The sequence below is a fragment of the Schistocerca piceifrons genome, unplaced genomic scaffold (assembly GCF_021461385.2).
Source record: "Schistocerca piceifrons isolate TAMUIC-IGC-003096 unplaced genomic scaffold, iqSchPice1.1 HiC_scaffold_576, whole genome shotgun sequence".
NCBI classification, from domain to species: domain Eukaryota; kingdom Metazoa; phylum Arthropoda; class Insecta; order Orthoptera; family Acrididae; genus Schistocerca; species Schistocerca piceifrons.
Window position 1 is genome coordinate 109,854 of NW_025728817.1, and position 23,257 is coordinate 133,110.

Here is a 23,257-nt window from a genome sequence, read left to right on the forward strand (position 1 = left end):
TGTGTTGTTATAGAGGGGTTCCTGTACCCTTTCTCTCATTTTTGACAGCATGGCATCTGCATAGTTGTCATGAAGCAAGACATTTCTTCACAACTAATTTGCGGATGTCATGGCGACAAAAATTATAAATCACAAGCATGGACAAATGTCAAGAGGAGATTCAGACTTTGATAAGATAATTCTCTATACCAATAACCTCACCAGAGCCTTTATTGGCAGCCAATACTCTATTTCAACCAGACCATAAATAGATCTCCCACTCCATCTCCCCATCACCTTCTCTGACACCATTTGTGCAGCTGCCGAGACATCTATCTTTCTCGCTCCCGCCTTGCACTATTCCTCAAGCCCCTTTGCCTTCCGTGTTCTTTCCTACACTCTCCCCACATCAGTCAGCCAAGGTAACTGCTCTCTGTAATCCATATTCTTTAATCAGTGCTGTTAGTGCTGCCACTGTGTGTGTGTGTGTGTGTGTGTGTGTGTGTGTGTACTTTCTGCTACAAGCAGAGCCACTGCTCTAAAGCTAGTGACCACTGTATTCTGTGTGTGCATGCACCACACATCAATTTACTATGGGTGAGTGGTTGCAATGCTCTTATTTTACATATTGTTCCATCCAGGAATTTCCATTATTATTAAAAATTTCTTTTTCTTTTTGTATTAAATTAATGTTTGCATGGCATAATGGATTAGTAGCTTTCTATTTACTTTTGTTTTTATATTTTCTTTGTTTATTACTATTTTTTTAATTTGGTATTCGTATTTCTTAGATCCGTACATGCCAGTAATTCGCTTGGATGTGGAACGTGTCAATATAATTGTACAAATACAATTAATACTACAGAATAATAATAACATAGTACAGTAATATAAATAATTGCAAGTATCAAATTTTCTTATTTACTAGCTAACATTTATCTAGCATTAAACAATGGAAAATTCAGGATGGAATGTAACTATTATGAAAAGAAAAGTTGCTACTCACCATATAATGGAGATGCTGAGTCGCAGATATGCACCACAAAAAGACTGCCACAAGTGAAGCTTTCAGCCATTAAGGCCTTTGACATGTCAACTACACACACACACACACACACACACACACACACACACACACACACACACACGACTGCAGTCTCAGGCGATTAAAACCATACTGTGAGCAGCAGCACCAGTTTATGATGGGAGTGGGGACTGGGTGGGGATAAAGAGGAGGCTGGGGGAGGGTTGTTGTTATTGTTGTGGTCTTCAGTCCTGAGACTGGTTTGATGCAGCTCTCCATGCTACTCTATCCTGTGCAAGCTTCTTCATCTCCCAGTACCCACTGCAGCCTACATCCTTCTGAATATGCTTAGTGTATTCATCTCTTGGTCTCCCTCTATGATTTTTACCCTCCAGCTGCCCTCCAATACTAAATTGGTGATCCCTCGATGTCTCAGAACATGTCCTACCAACCGATCCCTTTTTTTAGTCAAGTTGTGCCACAAGCTCCTCTTCTCCCCAATTCTATTCAGTACCTCCTCATTAGTTATGTGATCTACCCATCTAATCTTCAGTACTCTTATGTAGCACCACATTTCGAAAGCTTCTATTCTCTTCTTGTCCAAACTATTTATTGTCCATGTTTCACTTCCATACATGGCTACACTCCATACAAATGCTTTCAGAAACGACTTCCTGACACTGAAATCTATACTCGATGTTAACAAATTTCTTCTTCAGAAATGCTTTCCTTTCCATTGCCAGTCTACATTTCACATCCTCTCTACTTCAACCATCATCAGTTATTTTGCTCCCGAAATAGCAAAACTCCTTTACTACTTTAAATGTCTCATTTCCTAATCCAATTCCCTCAGCATCACCCGACTTAATTCAACCACATTCCATTATCCTCGTTTTTCTTTTGTTGATGTTCATCTTACACCCTCCTTTCAGGACAATGTCCATTCCATTCAACTGCTCTTCCATGTCCTTTGCTGTCTCTGACAGAATTACAATGTCATCGGCGAACCTCAAAGTTTTTATTTCTTCTCCATGGATTTTAATACCTACTTCGAATTTTTCTTTTGTTTCCTTTACTGCTTGCTCCATATACAGATTGAATAAGATCGGGGAGAGGCTGCAACCCTGTCTCACTCCCTTCCCAACCACTGCTTCCCTTTCATGTCCCTCAACTCTTATGACTGCCATCTGGTTTCTGTACAAATTGTAAATAGCCTTTCGCTCCCTGTATTTTACCCCTGCCACCTTCAGAATTTGAAAGAGAGTATTCCAGTCAACATTGTCAAAGGCTTTCTCTAAGTCTACAAATGCTAGAAACGTAGGTTTGCCTTTCCTTAATCTTTCTTCTAAGATAAGTCGTAGGGTCAGTATTGCCTCACATGTTCCAACATTTCTACGGTATCCAAACTGATCTTACCCGAGGTCGGCTACTATCAGTTTTTCCATTCGTCTGTAAAGAATTCGCATTAGTATTTTGCAGCTGTGACTTATTAAACTGATAGTTTGGTAATTTTCACATCTGTCAACACCTGCTTTCTTTGGAATTGGAATTATTATATTCTTCTTGAAGTCTGAGGGTATTTCACCTGTCTCATACATCTTGCTCACCAGATGGTAGAGTTTTGTCAGGACTGGCTCTCCCACGGCCGTCAGTAGTTCCAATGGAATATTGTCTACTCCGGGGGCCTTGTTTCGACTCAGGTCTTTCAGTGCTCTGTCAAACTCTTCACGCAGTATCTTATCTCCCATTTCATCTACATCCTCTTCCAATTCCATAATATTCTCCTCAAGTACCTCACCCTTGTATAGACCCTCTATATACTCCTTCCACCTTTCTGCTTTCCCTCCTTTGCTTAGAACCGGGTTTCCATCTGAGCTCTTGATATTCATGCAAGTGGTTCTCCTTTTTGCAAAGATCTCTTTAATTTTCCTGTAGGCAGTATCTATCTTACCCCTAGTGAGATAAGCCTCTACATCCTTACATTTGTCCTCTAGCCATCCCTGCTTAGCCACTTTGCACTTCCTGTCGATATCATTTTTGAGACGTTTGTATTCCTTTTTGCCTGCTTCATTTACTGCATTTTTATATTTTCTCCTTTCATCAATTAAATTCAATATTTCACTGTCACCCAAGGGTTTCTACTAGCCCTCATCTTTTTACCTATTTTATCCTGTGCTGCCTTCACTATTTCAGCCCTCAAAGCTACCCATTCTTCTTCTACTGTATTTCTTTCCCCCATTCCTGTCAATTGTTCCCTTTTGCTTTCCCTGAAACTCTGTACAACCTCTGGTTCTTTCAGTTTATCCAGGTCCCATCTCCTTAAATTCCCACCTTTTTGCAGTTTCTTCAGTTTTAATCTACAGTTCATAAGCAATAGATTGTAGTCAGAGTCCACATCTGCCCCTGGAAATGTCTTACAATTTAAAACCTGGTTCCTGAATCTCTGTCTTATCATTATATAATCTGATACCTTTTAGTATCTCTAGGGTTCTTCCATGTAACAACTTTCTTTCATGATTCTTGAACCAAGTGTTAGCTATGATTAAGTTATGTTCTGCGCAAAATTCCACCAGGTGGCTTCTTCTTTCCTTTCTTAGCCCCAATCCATATTCACCACTATGTTTCCTTCTCTCCCTTTTCCTACTCTCGAATTCCAGTCACCCGTGACTATTAAATTTTTGTCTCCCTTCACTACCTGAATAATTTCTTTTATCTCATCATACATTTCATCAATTTCTTCATCATCTGCAGAGCTAGTTGGCATATAAACTTGCACTACTGTACTAGGTGTGGGCTTCGTGTCTATCTTGGCCACAATGATGCGTTCACTATGCTGTTTGTAGTAGCTTACCTGTACTCCTATATTTTTATTCATTATTAAACCTACTCCTGCATTACCCGTATTTGATTTTGTATTTATAACCCTGTATTCACCTGACCAAAAGTCTTGTTCCTCCTGCCACCGAACTTCACTAACTCCCACTATATCTAACTTTAATCTATCCATATCTCTTTTTAAATTTTCTAACCTACCTGCCCGATTAAGGGATCTGACATTCCACGCTCCGATCCGTAGAATGCCAGTTTTCTTTCCCCTGATAACGACATCCTCTTGAGTAGTCCCTGCCCGGAGATCCGAATGGGGGACTATTTTACCTCCAGAATATTTTACCCAAGAGGACACCATCACCATTTAATCATACAGCAAAGCTACATGCCCTCGGGAAAAATTACGGCTGTAGTTTCCCCTTGCTTTCAGCCGTTCGCACTACCAGAACAGCAAGGCCGTTTTGGTTAGTGTTACAAGGCCAGATCAGTCAATCATCCAGACTGTTGTGCCTCCAACTACTGAAAAGGCTGCTGCCTCTCTTCAGGAACCACATGTTTGTCTGGCCTCTCAACAGATACCCTCCGTTGTCGTTGCACCTACGGTACGGCTATCTGTATCGTTGAGGCACGCGAGCCTCCCCACCAACGGCAAGGTCTATGGTTCGTGGGGCAGAGGTATAGTATGGATAGTATGATGCGGGTGGCAGACAGTTAAGTGCTGCTGGTTAGACAGAGGGCAGGGGAGGGGGTGGGGGAAGTAGTGAGAAAGGAGAAAGTCTGAGTGCGATGGTGGAATGATGGCTGTGTAGTTCTGGAATGGGAACAGGGAAGGGGCTGGATGGGTGAGGACAATGACTAACTAAGGTTGAGCCCAGGAGGGTTACGGGAACATAGGCTGTATTGCAGGGAAAGTTCCCACCTGTGGAACTCAGAAAACCTGGTGTTGGTGGGAAGGATTCATATGGCACAGGTTGAAGCAGTCATTGAAATGAAGGATGTAATGCTTGGCAGCATGCTCAGCAACAGGGTGTTCCACTAGTTTCTTGGCTACAGATTATCGGTGGCCATTGATGCAGACAGACAGCTTGTTGGTTGCGATTCCCACATAGAATGTAGCACAGAGGTTGCAACTTAGTTTGTAGCTCATATGACTGGTTTCATAGGTAGCCCTGCCTGTGATGGGATAGGTGATTTTCATGACCAGACTGGAGCAGGTGGTGGTGGGAGGATGTATGGGACTGGTCTTGACATCTAGGTCTATTACAGGGGTATGAGCCATGAGGTAAGGAGTTGGGAGCAGGGGTTAGCTCACGGCTCATACCCCTGTAATAGACTTAGATGCAAGACCTGTCCCATACATCTTCCCACCACCACCTACTCCAATTCAGTCACAAACATCACCTACCCCATCATAGGCAGGGCTACTTGTGGAACCAGTAATGTGATCTACGAGCTGGGCTGCAACCAGCATGCTGCATTCTATGTGGGCAGAAAACCAAAAGCTGTCTGTCCGCATGAATGGTCACCAACAAACCACGGTCAAGAAATAAATGGACTGCCATGTTGCTGAAAACACTGCCAAACATCATATCCTTCATTTCAATGACTGCTTCACAGATTGTGCCTTATGGATCCTTCCCACCAACAGCAGCTTTTGTGAACTGCACAGGTGGGAACTTTCCCTGCAATACATCCTACATTCCCATAACCCTCTTGGACTCAACCTTTGTTAGTCACTGTCCTCATCCATCCAGCCCTTCCCTGTTCCAATTCCAGCACTACACACCCGTCATTCCACCATCACACTCAGTCTTTCTCCTTTTCTGCTACTCCCTCCCACTTTCTATCTAACCTGCAGGAGCACTTCACTGTCTGCCACCCCCACCATACTATCCCTCCCCCTACCCACACCAGTCTCCTCTTTACCCCACCCAGTTGTCACTCCCATCATGCACTGGTGCTACTGCTCGCAGTGTGGTTTCATTGCCTGGGACTGCAGTCGTGTGTGTAAGTTGCGTTTGCGTGCACATGTTTGTGATGGCCAAAAGTTTTATTTGAGACAGTCTTTTTGTTGTTGCCTATCTGTGACTTCAGCATCTCCGCTATATGGTGAGTAGTCACTCTCCTTTTCATAATACTGTTACATTGATCTAGTACTGTAATTCACTGTCTAACATTAAAATAGTATTGTATCTTTCATCTAATAACTCAATAACAAGATATATCTATTTATTCAAGAAGTGTATATGGGAACTTTTAATTACTTCTGGAAAAGAATTCATCTAAGGAGTACAGTGGACAGTCAAGTAGGTATTTCTTTAACATACATCTGAATAGCATTTCAATTTCTCTCATAATTTAATATAATTAGGAAGTGTATTAAAATTACTTTTGAATGCATTATGGGAACAGTAGTGATCAATGTCTTGTAAATAATTACTATTAAAAACAGTCTTGATCACGATTTATTTAACAAGGTGACCGGTTTCGACCACTACTGTGGTCATCTTCAGACCATTGAGTAGGAACCCCTTTCTGTTGGAGAATCACAATTCTCCAACAGAAAGGGGTTCCTACTCAATGGTCTGAAGATGACCACAGTAGTGGTCGAAACCGGTCACCTTGTTAAATAAACCGTGATCAAGACTGTTTTTAATAGTAATTAAGTGCATTAAAAGTCATAATAGCAGCATACTTTACTCCCTTCTGTACAAGTGAAGTTTTTTAGTTTAAAATAGAGATCATCTTTCCCTCTAGTGTTATAGTTGTGGTGTGAACAATTTTTTCATAATGAGCATAGTTTTTAATGACACTTATTGTGATCAGTATTCCTAACTGAGTGACGAGTTTTCTATATGAGGTTCATGGAGAAACCCCACACATAATTCTGACTGCTCTCTTCTGAGCTGTTAGGACTTTTTTTTGGGGACTGGTCAATTACCCCAGAAGATTATGCCACAACTCATTAATGAGTGAAAGTGCCCAAAATAAGCCAATTTCTGAATGGTGATGTCCCCAAAATAAGTGATGATTCTTAAAGCAAAAGTTGCTGATGTCACCCCTTTTAGAGTCAGGAGGGACACATGATGTTCCCAGTTGAGCCTTCTGTCAATAAGAACCCCTCGGAATTTAGTGGAGTGTACCTGTTCTAGTACCTGTTTGTCATGTGCAATGACTATGTTCTCTGGATTTTTATTTTTAGTGTGGAACTGAATAAAATTAGTTTTTTAATATTAACTGAAAGAGAAACCAAGCTGCAGCTTCTCGGAGCATGTCATTAACATCAGGCTCTAGATCAGTAGCAGACATACTGTCTTAACACAATGCTTGTCTACCACAATTACATTCATTAATTCATAATACACTAGATGGAAAAATATTTCTCCTGGATCTGTACTTTATTGGTTTCTGCATTTTTCCATTTATATCTACAATTTTTATTTGGAACTAATTATTATTTTATTAGTAATGTTTTATGTAATGCCTGTGGAAGAAACACAGTGACACAAATAGTAACCAACAAACTTTTGTTCATATTCTATCACTAGGAAAATAATCTCGCATTACTAATAACTAAGAATAAGTCTGAAAAATATCAGGCATACCATCAAAAGAACGGGTGCTGCTACCCACCAGCAAAATCTTATATAAAGTGAAGGAAACCTGCCAGTCATATCATTTACATTTCTTGCAAGTCTGTGGGCACCATACAGCCAAGAAATTCCAATCACTTCAAAGAATGCCAAGAACATTATTGATATTGAAGCAGCATATTGATCTACTAACTGGAAGAAGTAGATACCACCCTGGAAAAATAATTTGTTTATAATATCACATCACTAATTAGTAGTACATAATAATACAAAAATTACACCACCACTGCACATGAGTAGGGACGGGGGTTTGAAAGAATGTGCATAATGACATCTCAAATGGAGTGAACTAATTTAGAAGGTAACATGAAACACAATCATATCTAAAATTTGGAAAAAAGCAGGTAGCATGAAAGTCTTTTATCTGAAATATATTAATAAAACTGCCTGCTGACAGAAGGCAACTTCCAACATCTTAATATGAATTATTGTCAACAAGACGTATTTTTGAAAAAAAGCAACTGTTATATGATAAATGCATTACACAACACACATATCCAATAGTTTACTTGAGTTACTGAGCCTTTTGACAATGTCAGATATGATGGAACAATTAGTATGAAAAGCACGAGTTGTATTTCCTATGCAGTAAAGAAACTATAGAATATAGCATACTCTTAATAAAACTAACTTATGATTCATGAAAAGAAGGAAACACTTTCAAAAAATTCCACCAAGTCATTAATCATAATGAAATCAAAAAAATAACAACATTCACTCAAGAAAATCTGGGCTGGAATACAATGTGTACAAGATGACAAACCACTTCACACCAAACAGAAGAGCTACTGAGCAAACAGGCACATCTTTAAGTATTCCCTCCCTCCCCCTCCCCACACCCCCTCTTCTCCCCCTTCCTGCTCTTGCAGACACCACAAATAAAATTTCTATGAGTAAAATCAAAAAGGTTTGGAGTCCGATCCTCTGTAACATCTCACTTAATGTGTATGTATTTCCTGATGTTCCTTCAGTTTCATTTGTATGTAAAGTGTGAAATTTCTTTGAATTGGGTGTAGTAATTGTAATAAACACAATCTTCCCTTCATATTCTTATGCTGCTTTCACCTATATTGCAGGGAGTGTCACTTTCTTAGAACTGTCATTGTAGTTCTGTAATATTCACACTACATTCCAAGTATGCATATTTTTTGTTATGCAACATTTCTGTAATAAGAAGGCAAGGTGAAAACCTCTTTGACTGCTAGTAAACACAATTGAAACTTAAAACAAAAAATAACTGAGGTCTGATGTGTGATGTGTGACTGTGGACTTATTTTTCCTCTCATATGTTCATGGATTTCGTCTGAATGAAAATGTAACATAGAAGTGGAAAGTACTTTAAACTGTTAACATTTATCATTACTGAGCAGAAAAAGTACTTACTTGCTTATATGGGACTTTTAAATGCTATAAAACTTATAAAATAAAAACAAAGTTTAACAGCTTTACAGAATCATGACAGACAATCCCATGTACTAGTAACAAAAACATCCAACATGTGGATATTTGAGTTGGAGTTTCATAAAATGTTTAAAACCAAGTTAAAAGAAAACATATGAACTGTGGAGGAACTTTGAAGAACATTCAAGAAAAGAAATGTCTGGAAATTTCTGTAACAGACATGGGGGTAGGAAATATGTTGAGACCTCCATAAAAAGTTAACTTTGCAAAGGCAATGGTTCTAACGGGAGACAACAACTAGAATGTATGAAACAGAAGGTGCCAAAGGCTGAGTACGGTATTGAAGTAGATATAAAAATGTTAATGCCAGATAAGAAGAGAATGAGAATGATATACAACTAGTTAAATATAGTTTTAAAAAAAGAAATGGGAAAATATTGTGTGTTTATTTTTAATATGTTCTGAATGAAACTGATACTCATTCAGTGAAGAAATGGCTGGCTGGAGTATTGGGACTTGCTACCAACTGACCATGAGACTGAACATCTGTCACATACAGAAATGACTGAAAATACTATTTTGGTTGCTCGGCACTAAACTGACATTACCGCATTATTATGTTCAAACAATATTTTCTGGGCTACTAGTAACCATTTAATGAAAGTGAATATTTTGTGGTATTAATATCTTACCTGTGTAACATGTGGAAGACCAAAAAGGAATGATATAGCACACACTATCAGTACCAGCATCTCATGACACATAAGTCTTTTCCTGACCCAGTTTGGGAAACCATCCTGTATGGATGTAACAACAACTTCGACTATAGCAAACTGAAACATAAAATGATCATGGTGCACAACCTGTTATAATTTTTGATAAAGCAACTTTTTTTTTTCATAAATGGGTCAACTATTTTAATGTCAGCACTGTAAATGTCAGTAAAATTTGAAGAAGATCTCATTTTGAATAATTTATTTATAAATATCTTACTAACATTATATGTAACTGGCTTCATTACTGTTATAGCTCATACCTGGCTATTCAAGCTGAGACACAGCAACATGAAGAAAAAGAGAACAGCCCACAGCTGAGATGCTGGCATTTTAGCCATTGCCTGTGGATATACAATGAACACAAGACCTGGACCTGAAAAAATGTTCATCAAACAGTTATGAGCAAGAAGTCACAGCACAATAAACATAGTTTATTTTGACTTGTAAATAATATATTTCAACTATCAGTCATTCTTTGGAATTTTTATTGGCAGATCTAGATTTCAGCTAGAAACTAGCCATACTCAATGAACTATCATTTTTGATCAATGCGTGTAATTCCTGTTGGTTGGGCTTCATCCACAGTTCAATGAACTGATACAGTTTATTTTTATTGTGTTTTTTGTGTGTTAAAATCTCTTCCAAAGCTTTGTCATTTCTGTAGTCTCGCATTAACAATTTTAATACACTTCCATTAATAACAACTCTATTTAAAACTGATTTAAACAATTTTATCACAGAGAAAAATTTTTTCCTAAAATTTAATAGCTAAATGGGTAAGTGGTCAGCATGTCTGTCACGTGGAGGATCTGGACTCAATTCCTGGTACTGAAAAGAATTTTTTCTTGATGGGAGGACTGAAGTGGGATGGATTCACCTTCATGATGCCAACTGACAAGCTACTTAAGCTGAAAGCAATGGCTCCAAGCTCTGGGAACAGTGTGCTGATGTCATGTCCCCCTCCATACCACACCCCAATGACACCACTGGCAGAGTATAAAATGGCAGTTCTTCAGTAATGAATGATCTCTACAGATCAGTACATGGAGCAGTAACTTTTGCCAGCTCCTTACAATAAAATTTGGTTCTTGGCAACAATTATACAATGATTACATTCAGTGTTACAGAGAAAAAATAACACACAGTGTTATAAAGAAATACTACACTAACCAAGATGTGCATTATGTTCTAAAGCTCCTGTAATCATGATGAATAGCATCCAATCTCACATGGCAATATGTGCCCCTTTGCTTTAAAAAGCAGGGATGTAATTGGCGTATTTGTTTAAGATACATTACACAACTTCTCCTATCTTTTGTAGGCTGGATGCCATGTTGTTGTCCCAGTACTTACTGCAACCTACATCCTTCTGAATCTGCTTAATGTCTTGGTCTCCCTCTATGATTTTTACCCTCCACACTGCCCTCCAACGCTAAATTTGTGATCCCTTGATGCCTCAGAACATGTCCTACCAACCAGTCCCTTCTTCTTGTCAAGTTGTGCCACAAACTCCTCTTCTCCCCAATACTATTCAATACCTCCTCATTAGTTACGTGACCTACCCATCTAATCTTCAGCATTCTTCTGTAGCACCACATTTCGAAAGCTTCTACTCTCTTCTTGTCCAAACTATTTATCGTCCATGTTTCACTTCCATACATGGCTACACTCCATACAAATACTTTCAGAAACGACATCCCGACACTTACATCTATACTCGATGTTAACAAATTTCTCTTCTTCAGAAACACTTTCCTTGCCATTGCCACTCTACATTTTATATCCTCTCTACTTCGACCATCATCAGTTATTTTGCTCCCCAAAAAGCAAAACTCTTACTACTTGAAGTGTCTCATTTCCTAACCTAATTCCCTCAGCATCACCCATCTTAATTCGACTACATTCCATTATCCTCGTTTTTCTTTTGTTGATGTTCATCTTATATCCTCCTTTCAAGACACTGTCCATTCCGTTCAACTGCTCTTCCAAGTCCTTTGCTGTCTCTGACAGAATTACAATGTCATTTGCGAACCTCAAAGTTTTTATTTCTTCTCCATGGATTTTAATACCTACTCCAAAATTTTCTTTTGTTTCCTTTACTGCTTGCTCAATATACAGATTGAATAAGATCGGGGATAGGCTACAACCCTGTCTCACTCCCTTCCCAACCACTCTTCCCTTTCATGACCCTCGACTCTTATAACTGCCATCTGGTTTCTGTACAAATAGTAAATAGCCTTTTGCTCCCTGTATTTTACCCCTGCCACCTTCAGAATTTGAAAGAGAGTATTCCAATCAACATTGTCAAAAGCGTTCTCTAAGTCTACAAATGCTAGAAACATAGGTTTGCCTTTCCTTAATCTTTCTTCTAAAATAATTCGTAAGGTCAGTATTGCCTCACGTGTTCCAATATTTCTACTGAATCCAAACTGATCTTCCCCAGGGTTGGCTTCTACTAGTTTTCCATTCGTCTGTAAAGAATTCACGTTAGTATTTTGCAGCTGTGGCTTATTAAAATGATTGTTCGGTAATTTTCACATCTGTCAACACCTGCTTTCTTTGGGATTGGAATTATTATATTCTTCTTGAAGTCTGAGGGTATTTCGCCTGTCTCATATGTCTTGCTCACCAGACAGTAGAGTTTTGTCAGGACTGGCTCTCCCAAGGCTGTCAGTAGTTCTAATGGAATGTTGTCTACTCCCGGGGCCTTGTTTCGACTCAGCTTCTGGTTATTAGAAGAGATGTTTTTAAAAATGTATTTCACTATAGACAGAAGCATTTGTTACAGAGTGTTATTTAGGTATTGTCAATATCCTCAAAACATCAGTTTTGCATAACGATCTATTTTGTCTCTCTGCCAAATACAATGCTCAAACTGGTGCAAATTATTACTGAGATGATTAGTCTCATAATGCTTTTACTGAATTGTATTAGAGGAAGTAAAATGAAAACCAACTAGAAGCTTCATCCCACTACTGCTCTATCTCTGTGATAAAAATCAATACTTTAAAAGCCACCATAAACCTTAAAAGATTATCAGAACACTGAATCCAAGTATCAATTTATTCCCTACAATGTTACCTGCAGATGTTTCAGTATAAAGGCAAAGGTACTGACCAACCAGTTGATAACAACCTTAGTTCCTAATGAGTATGCTCATTTACACAATTATCTGTAGAACAAATTGCAGAAATGATGTTCCTTGCCATGCTGTACACCCAGCCTGCAAATATTTAAGATAACATGTGGCCATATGATGTCCAATTGGACATTAGACAAAAAAAAACTTAGCTGACCATCTACAACTTTACTGAGCAAACTGAAGATGATGACGACAACAATGAAAATAATAATAATAATAATAATAATAATAATAATAATTACAGTATTTTTTTAGTACCCAAAACTCACTGCAATTCTAGTTGACCAATGTTGGCTCTCTGCACTTTTCCATGTATGTCTTTAATATAAAGCAGTTAACTCATTTTTTGGTCCTGGAGCTATAGTTTGAGAGCAGATGGGTTCAGGAAAATTTTGACTAAATACTAAAGGATGAATTCTACAGACAGTTTATCTTCTGGTAACTCAGTTTACTTCCACAAATTCCAACAAAGTTACACACCGAGATTTATATAAGGTCTTACTGTGATCTCTGTAAGTAAGAAGTATAACTTACCATCTGAAATAACAGCTTCTACTGGCTTATCCAACTCTACAGAAATATTCCCAATAGTTGCAAAAGCAAAGAGACCAACAAGAATGCTTGTAACGGCATTTATTGTTGATACAGCTAAAGTGTCAATTAGGAATTGATTGTTGTAATGATTATAGCTAGCAAATGATATCATAGATCCAAATGCTACTCCAAGAGAATTGAAATTCTGTGCAAGAGCATGTACCCAAACCTGCAAATAAAAGTGCACAGGATTAATTACAGGTAACGATCTCAGATGAATTCCCCTGCAATTATCATATTACAGGCTAAACTAACAGATCAAATGTCAGTAATATTAATTAGGAAGTGTGACCTGAAGCGTAATTTAAATAGGTAATGATAATATAAAATTTCACAAATTTGTCTCCTTCTAAAACTGGGTCCTCATATACCACTTGTAGCTGTAATTCCCAAAAATTATGTTACACAGAGAAAACAAATTATAAGGGGATACTACTTTCAAGATTTTAAGGGCTGCCATATGCTTTGTATATTAAACTGCATAGTAGACTTACTGTCTCCTTTCATAACCAGAAAATTCTTTCAGTTTCCCTTAATAAGATCAGATGATGTCACTATATCTTATATGATTATATGAGGAGTGAATATACAGTTTCAGTACTAGCTTAAAACATACAGTGACAGTTTCTTTCTGCAAAACTCCCTTCCTAGCTGTATTACATTTTCCTAGTCTACACAACCAAAATAAACAACTTTGAACAACACTGAAATGATCAGTTCTTTCCCCCACTTAAGAGAGCCAAATTGCATTTTCTCCCTATCACCTATAATTGTAACACATCTCTTCTGAACCAGATGAGTTTAATTTTAAATATTTTTTAAGGTTACATATAAGATATTAACATGTATAGTCAGCCATTATAAAGTGAAGATTATTTGTGAATAATTAACAACAAGTGAAGATTTCAGTCGTAAGCTACTTCTAACATCTGGTACATCAAAATTATTTTTAAAATATGATTCCTCACAATTAGTGTAATTTGCAGCCCTATAAAGGTAGCCGAGAGAGAAAGTTACTGCCAAATTAAATGTTCAGGTTTTGATCATCGGCAACTTTTAGAATTTTTTTCTGCTTTTATTCCTTATTTTTCTGTTGCCATTGCTTTGTGCACATGAGAAATACCTCACTAGGTTGTGGTTCAGTTTGGATGTTGCACTGTAGATCCCACTGTAACAGGGTAAGTAAATCAATTCACAGGTCAGAGAAAGGCCAGAGCGTATCGTCAACTGCTCCATGCTTAGTGAACCATTCTTAAACTTGAGATCAGATTCACTGGTGCTTTACTTCTGCCACATGTGTGAAGATCATCAAAAACTGGATTCTACATTAATTTGGACTGAGTCTGCCTTGGAACATAAAGACTTAGACTTTTGTGAATTGCTCTTTCTGTAGGATAACAATAAACCATGTGTTTTTGGTAGTTAGAAATACATTGTGTGACTGCAGTCCACAGAAGTTGAGATAGACATGTAACAGTCAGCTAATGGCTTATCTCATACCTATTATTTTCTTCTGAAAATTATTGAGGAGGACTGATTATGGTCTCTCTCTCTCTCTCTCTCTCTCTCTCTCTCTCTCTCTCTCTCTCTCTCTCCCCTTTATATTCCCATCAGCAGACACTGAGATGGGTGCAAATGAGTTGGCATGGACATTATATAGAACAATTGTCATGAAGGGCACACGTAAAGCGAAACATGGACAGAGCCACTAACTCAGAGGTTTACCTTTCAGTGATGTTAAGCTTGGCCTGGCAGTTCTTATGTAGATTTCTAATACCTCAAACTTGGTCTTCACCTTATGCTGTGCTCCGTTACTGCATGGTAGGGTCAGTCAGTTGCACTGGTCACTTTTGTGTTTATCCCTGTGCCAGTCTCTATACGGTGTTCAGACTCTCGAACTTCGTTCCCTCTTCTGGGGTTCAGCTCTCAGGTTTTGTTATCGAGGCACCATTAGCTCATATAATAACATTTGTGCTGGCAGTGATAGCTCGTATCACTGTCACGCCTTGTGTGAATATAAAAGTGGTATACAAAAGTGGTGGTATAGGACATTCTTATGCATGCAACACCATTTTTTTTTCTTTGTAGTGTTACATTGTAGTCACTGTGTAAGGGGTCCGTAGGCCCTTACTATAAGTTTGCACTCGGCACAGGTCGACAAGGCAAACAATCGATAGTGTCGGGTTGCGAGAGCGAGTGTGAGTTGAGTTAGTTCCCAGGTTGCGGGCCGAGCTGTGTGGAGGCCGGTTGCTATATTCCAAGGGTTTGCCAACAAAGGGAGTGGCCATCGCCGCAGTTTAACCCCTTTGTGTTAGAATAGTACGGGAAAGTGACGAAGTATAATTACTAGAGTGATCAGTGATATTTCTGTGCCGATATTTTTGGTTTCGCGTCTACCGTGCCGGCATCATTTGGATTGCAGTGTTGGATTGCAGTGTTGGATTGCGTGTGACAATAATGAATAATGAAGAGGCCTGTGCTGAGATTAGCCATAATTAATTATGTATGACGAAGGCAGTGGCTGTCTCCTTTTTCTTGTGTTTTTGAGATGAATATAGGTCTTGATTAGTGAAGCTGTGTTGGCATTCTTCTTGTCACCAGACATTTCATTATTACAGCATTGAGAAGGACAAAATAGAATGTAACAACTCCATAGCAGTCAAAATCCGATTGCCAGCCCCATTAGGTACACGGTCACATTAATTAATATTTATTTGGGCTGCTATTCAGATCCCGATCGAGCGAGATACATAAATTCGGAGGTGTTACACCCTTGGCGACCGTGACAGGACAAGTGCAATTTTCGGACGAATCGTAAAGAACAATAGATAATTTTACCTTGCTTGACACGAGAAGATATTTTTCAATGTTGGATTGAGACAGAGCATAAACTTTAAAATTTGGACAAGAAACAGTGCATTTTGAACAATACGAAGTAATAGCATCTTACGATTGTGACTAAACTTTTTTTCTTGCCATATTAAATAAGAATAATAGTGTCAATAAACTGTGTTATAATGTGCAAATGCGTAAACCCGCGCGAAAAACTGTGAGAAGTGAACACTAAAGAAAGACACGTGTGAACATTAAAATAGCAAAACGAGCCAAGAATTCGTCACGAAAGTTTTAAAGAAGTGTTTAGTGGTAATATTTTGACTGAAAATTGCTCTTTGAATAGTGAAAATCGGACAGCTTCATGTGGACCCATAAACTGTTATGCGGATGACAATGTATTGTGGCGACGCAATTATTGAGTGACGTCACGCAGACCCGTGTAGCAGTTGCGCCAAAGAGCTTCGATCCGCGAGGTGATTTCACACGTCACCCCGGCTACCTGTGCAAGGAGTAGTTCAAGCACAGACGCACTACACCGACGGTCTTCAGCGCGACTTCAAGACACCGAGCGACGACCCGGCATCTAGCGGCCGAACTACAAACTACGCCCGCCTGCAGCGCCATGGAGCGGCCAACGGAGAACTACGACGACTCGCCACAGATCTTCAGTGCGACTTCACGTGGCTCCGGCAGCAGAACAGCGCCACGCCCACTTCAAACGGCAAAACATCGCGACTCATGGTAATGTCAGTTGGTGAGTGGAGACGACTGGTTAGCATAATATTAAATTGCAGTGTACTGTTTTCGCGGTAAAGAAACAATGGTAAACGGAATTTCACATTAGGAAAAGTGCCCAATTACAGTAATTTCCGAAAAGTTTGTGAAATATACTCTGAAATATAGCATACTTATTTATGCACACTGCGCTGTCTAAATGGTAATTATACAGATATGGTCATTGTTTTTGGGGATTTTACGAGGGCGGTTCAGAAAGTAACCTCCGATTGGTCACAGTGCGGGTTGTGGGGGGAGTAGCGACGCCATCTGTGCGTTCACGCACTCAACAGGTCAGTCGGCATCAAGCCGTGGTCGAGTGAACGTCGTACCTGCGCTAGTTTAGTTTTTGTGGCAGTTTGAAATGTGTGCTGCAATAGAAAACCCCACCAAATGTGAAGCCAAATGTGAAGTGCGTGCTGTCATAAGGTTTTTTACAGCCAAAGGATATTCTGCAGCAGCTATTCATCGTGAGCTTTGTGCCGTGTATGGACCAAGAGTTATGAGTTAAGGAGTTGTCCGTGAATGGGTACGTTTATTTAAAAGTGGACGAGAAAACGTTCATGATGAAGAGAGGAGTGGTAGACCATCATTGGTGACTGACGAACTCGTTCAGACAGTTGATGCAAAAGTTCGTGAAAATCGACGTTTCTCAATGTCGGAGTTGTCTACTGGTTTTCCACAGATTTCTAAGACTCTCTTGTACGAGATAGTGACAGCAAGATTGGGTTACCATAAGTTCTGTGCACGATGGGTGCCCAAAATTCTTACCGACCACCACAAAACTCAAAGAATGGCCTCTGCATTAGACTTTCTGTCACGTTATGAGGACGAAGGAGAACCATTGTTAAACAGAATCGTGACCGGTGACGAAACCTGTATTAAGTACGTGAACCCTGAGACAAAAGAACAATCAAAGATGTGGGCACATTCAAATTCGCCCACCAAACCAAGAAAAGCCTCGCAAGATTTTTCTGCCAGAAAACTGATGGCAACGGTGTTTTGGGATGCCAAAGGGGTGTTGTTGGTTGAATTCATGGAATGTGGTACGGTCATTAATCAAGACGTGTACTGTGAAACAATAAAAAAGTTACGACGGGCTATACAGAACAAACGCCGTGGTATGCTGACTTCCGGTATCGTTTTTTTGCACGATAACGCCCGTCCTCACTCTGCTCGCAGAACAACGGCCCTTGTTGAGTCCTTCAAGTGGGACGTTATCAGCCATCCACCTTACAGCCCAGACCTGACGCCAAGTGATTATCACCTCTTCATGCATTTGAAGAAATGGCTCGGGTCACAGCGGTTTGATGACGACGAAGAGCTCAAAGATGCGGTCACAGGCTGGCTCCAGGCACAAGCGGGTGATTTTTATGCAGGAGGAATTTCAAAGCTTGTGAAGAGATACGATAAGTGCCTCAATCGCTATGGAGACTATGTAGAAAAATAGTGCAAAGATGTAGTTGTAAGATGTATATATTAAAATATTTTTATTTAACTTGGTGTATTTTTTTAAATCAACCGGAGGTTACTTTCTGAACGGCCCTCGTATATTTATAGATTTTATGAGCGGTGTGATTTATCTTATTTAGAACATTTTACATAAGCTGTGTGTGAGAATTGATATTTGAAGTTATTAGGTTTTGACAGTTGTTATGTTCGGTATTCATACGTATTGTATCAATTTTGGGATTAACTGAAAATACTGCAGGTACTGTTTGATTAGTTTCACGATAATTAGGAGTGTTTTGGGTTACTAGAGGTTATTCTGTATTACTTGCCTGTGCATTAAAAATAAACCAAACATGTCTACTGAAGATAAGCAGGTTTGTGAGGCAGCAGTTGAAAGGAAAAGGATAGGACAGGAAGACAGAGATGATTCAGGAATAAGTGGTGATGGATTGTCAGTTTCAGAGGGTGCCGATATGTGGTCGGTGTTGGCAGACTTGCTAAAGGAGGTTAAGGAAACTAGAGAAGAGGGAAGAATATCCCGAGGATCATTAGAGAAAGGTCTCAGAGAATCATTAAAGGAAGGTTTACAAGAAACAAGAGAATCACTAAAGGGTTTACAAGAAACTAACGCATCATTAGAGAAAGGTTTACAAGAGATCAAAACATCGCAAATGAAGATGGAATGTAATCTGAAGAAGGAAATGCAGGAATTAAAAGAACGACTGAAGATGGACATCGATGAGAGAGAGAGGAAGCTCCAGAAGAGCATAGACCAAGTCCAGGGAGATGTGGAGAAGATGGAAGGAAAGTTAACAAAAAAGATGGAAGATGATATTGAAGAAACAAAAGCCGAACTGGGAGAAAGAATCAACGAAGTGGAAACAAATTGCAATCATCGAATCGCCGAGGTGACGCAGATGCAGAAACAATGCAATGAAGCGGTTAAGGGGATAGGAGATAGGCAAAACCAACTGGCTGTCAATCTGAGAAATGCTATAGCTGTGCAACGAGAAGAGGATAACAAGAGGGTTGCAATGGAGGTCAGGCAATTACAACAGGGAGTGCAGCAATTGGAGAGCAAGACAGAAGAAACTGATAAATGAATTAGCAATGCCACTTTAACCGTTGGGGAAGGTAAAGTCGTTACCTTGATGAGCAGTGATAATCGGTACGTCCAAAATAATACAGGGCAGAAATTTAGACTGAAAGGAGAGTTGCACCCAATGATATTTATGAAATGGTTAAAAGGAGTTTTCCCAGCACATCTTAAAGACTCAGACAAGATTCAATTTGCAATAGATAGAATGGTAGGTGAGGCCTTCACTTGGGGAGTCAGGAAGAAGGAAGGGACTACTAGTTATGATCAGTTTGAAGAGGAATTCTTGAAGAAATACTGGTCCAAAAGTCATCAGTGTGCAGCAATTGAGGACCTACTCCACCGCAAGTCACTTACTACATGGAGAGGAACGTTGAAAGAGTTTACCGAACATTTGTGGGAATTGAACGAGACCTTGGAACAACCCCTGAATGATGACGTAATGGTATCTGCGATAAAAAGAAGATTGAATCAGAGAATGCAAGAAACTGTATCTGGGAGCCTAATTAAAGATAGGGAGGCCTTGATGGAGATACTAGGACAATTGGAATCTGTTCGACCACAGGAACACAATCAAGCTACTGATCAAAACTGAGAGGGAAGTAATGACCCAAGGAATCATTTTAATCATTCGTCTGATTATAGAGGAAAAAGTGGAGGAACCAGAAAACTAAATGACACTCCAGATGAGGTCAGGTCAAGAGTGAAAGCTACAAGGACCCGAATAAACCTACTAAGACATATTTAGGACATTTAGTTGTTGAACAGACATTTGAAAAAGGGGAATGTTTATTTGCATTGTATTTTCTGATGTATTGTAACTAGAACTTCATATTTCATATCGACGATTACCTGAGAATGGGTGTAAAGCCTGTAACAACTAATTTGTACTATAATAATTCATATGTCATGTGTTCAAGTAATAATTTTTGATTGTATGTTGTGTGTTTCATTCAATATGGACTATAGAGGATTATCGCTGTTTGATATAAAAAATTGTAATTTGGACAATGCCATGTTTATGAGGTGTAATAACCTTTTGTAGAATATTATTGTGGAGGCAGTCCACTACCAGAATCAAGGGATTATTTGGTGAATTGTAATTTCATTAATTATTTGCACTATGTGTTTTGTTCAGATGTAGCAACGTCTAATTCCCTTGCCGATTCTTTTACACCAGTGGCTCCAAAGAAGTTTTCGAGGGCAGGGATGTAAGGGGTCCGTAGGCCCTTACTATAAGTTTGCACTCGGCACAGGTCGACAAGGCAAACAATCGATAGTGTCGGGTTGCGAGAGTGAGTGTGAGTTGAGTTAGTTCCCAGGTTGCGGGCCGAGCCGTGTGGAGGCCGGTTGCTATATTCCAAGGGTTTGCCGACAAAGGGAGTGGCCATCGCCGCAGTTTAACCCCTTTGTGTTAGAATAGTACGGGAAAGTGAAGAAGTATAATTACTAGAGTGATCAGTGATATTTCTGTGCCGATATTTTTGGTTTCGCGTCTACCGTGCCAGCATCATTTGGATTGCAGTGTTGGATTGCAGTGATTGAATTGCGTGTGACAATAATGAATAACGAAGAGGCCTGTGCTGAGATTAGCCGTAATTAATTATGTATGACGAAGGCAGTGGCTGTCTCCTTTTTCTTGTGTTTTTGAGATGAATATAGGTCTTGATTAGTGAAGCTGTGTTGGCATTCTTCTTTTCACCAGACATTTCATTATTACAGCATTGAGAAGGACAAAATGGAATGTAACAACTCCGTAGCAGTCAAAATCCGATTGCCAGCCCCATTAGGTACACGGTCACATTAATTAATATTTATTTGGGCTGCTATTCAGATCCCGATCGAGCAGGATACATAAATTTGGAGGTGTTACAACTGTGCACCTGTAATTTTTGCAATGCTGGCAGGAGCAGCTGCACCTCCAGCAGCAGCAACAAAAGCTGCAGTAGGAGCAGATACAGGAACTGCTCACACAGAATACAGAATAACACTGTACTCAAGCCACACTGATAACACCAGGCACTGGCAGAGACTCTTTCCCCCAGCCTCCTCAACACTGTTCACCAGCTTTGATGAATCTGCAAAAAGTGGGAGAATTATCTGCACCAATTCTTGCTGCTCTGCCAGTTAAGTCGTATTGTCAATCCACTGATAAGGCTGCCCTGTTATCATCCAGCAGTGTGGTATTGTATGAGATTATGCAGAATCTGAAGCCTGAGAAACTTGTCTTTGATGGAATTTGTCAGTTGCACACACAGTATTTTGGTCATCCAACCTATTTTGTGGTGGGAAAGTTACAGTTCAGTCAGCACAACAAGAGCCCTGGGCTTTTATCACTGACCTGCAATGTCTCTCATGCAAGTGTCAGTTTGAATGTCCTTAATGTGCTACCTCGTATGCAGACACTTTAATTAGAGAAATGATCAATGTGGAGGTCCAAATTAGGGCATTGGCCTTGTTCAACATTTCTTTCACTGACATTGCTCAGAGTGTGGAATTGCATCAATTGTGGCAGCAGTAAGGGATGTACTTTGTGACAATTGGCAGGTGGTGAAATTGGTGCTTATGGTAAATGGCCCCTGGTACCCCATGGGCTGAGCCAGGTAGCCTTGCCTTCCACTGAGCTGCCGTATGTTGACACCACTGATGATTCAAGTGTGGTGACATCACAGTGCTGCCCATCTTGGCCTGTGTTGGGTATGTTGGGTAGAGGTCAATCTAAGTGTCGTAACCACTGCTCAAGACACTTTTTGGATTCTCATGTGTTGATCTCCTTCGACACCTGTTTCTGCTCAACTGGCAAGTTGGCAGTCCTGCCCTGATTGTCATTTGGTGCACGTTCAACAGGACTCCCCAGATGTGGAGGCCATGTGTGCAGTATGCTGCAAAATAGGCCATTTGGCAAAAGTTTGTTACAATCAGCGAACTGTGAGGTAATCATTGGAGGCTGTCTTCGACACCCTTTGAGCACCACCACAGCATATTCTGTTTATGCTGGATGTAGATGGACAACTGATAAAGTTTCAGGTAGACATGGGAGTGACGATCAGTCAAATTAACTTAGATAAGTGTAGGCCCTGCAATAAAATGGCCACTAGGACAACTTGTGTCTTATGGGGGGGGGGGGGGGGGGGGGTCAACTGACACTAGCATATGTAAGCAGAGCTTGGCACAAGGTGAAGGCCAGGTCCAAGATAGTCTAAATCTTTGTTAGAACTGGTGATCCAGGCCTAACTGAAAGGTAAACCATCTGACAAGGGAATAGTCCAATCTAACATGTTGAAACTGCCCCAAAAATTTTTGTGCAGGAAGAAAGCACTATAAGAAACACAATGTCAGAATTTTAGCTGCTAAGACCCATTGCAAATATGTTTAAGAAAATGCCAAAGTTTTAGCTCACCAGGCAGGCAGAAGTACTCCCTCACCATAACTGTAGCAGAAAGTGCATGTGCATTACAACAGATACACATCCTTTACTGATGGCAGTTGGGAGACAGGTAACATTGCACAATATGATCACAATTTGGAAAGTAAATTCCCATTTTCGTTAATTATTTTGCTGACACAGTTTTTCAGTTACTACTGGAATGCAGTCAAAATCAGCTACTTCTCCTGAAGACCTACATATGTGCTACCTATAGTTAATTTCTGGAATTCATTCAAATGATTACATTTGACTAGACATTTTGGAAAACATTAGAA

The 23,257-nt window shown here is 39.7% G+C and overlaps 1 protein-coding gene across 1 annotated transcript in view; it reads right to left on the reverse strand.

Annotated features, from left to right (window-relative positions):
• The window catches only part of LOC124761247 (sodium- and chloride-dependent GABA transporter ine-like), a gene marked incomplete at its 5' end in the record, with an annotated part of 38,356 nt that overhangs the window by 11,903 nt on the left and 3,196 nt on the right, over positions 1-23,257 (reverse strand). The window contains 4 exons of the mRNA XM_047249112.1: positions 7,438-7,638; positions 9,579-9,719; positions 9,923-10,035; positions 13,339-13,567. Of these exons, the coding sequence (XP_047105068.1) occupies positions 7,438-7,638; positions 9,579-9,719; positions 9,923-10,035; positions 13,339-13,567 (684 nt within the window). The remainder of the gene's footprint in view (positions 1-7,437; positions 7,639-9,578; positions 9,720-9,922; positions 10,036-13,338; positions 13,568-23,257) is intronic.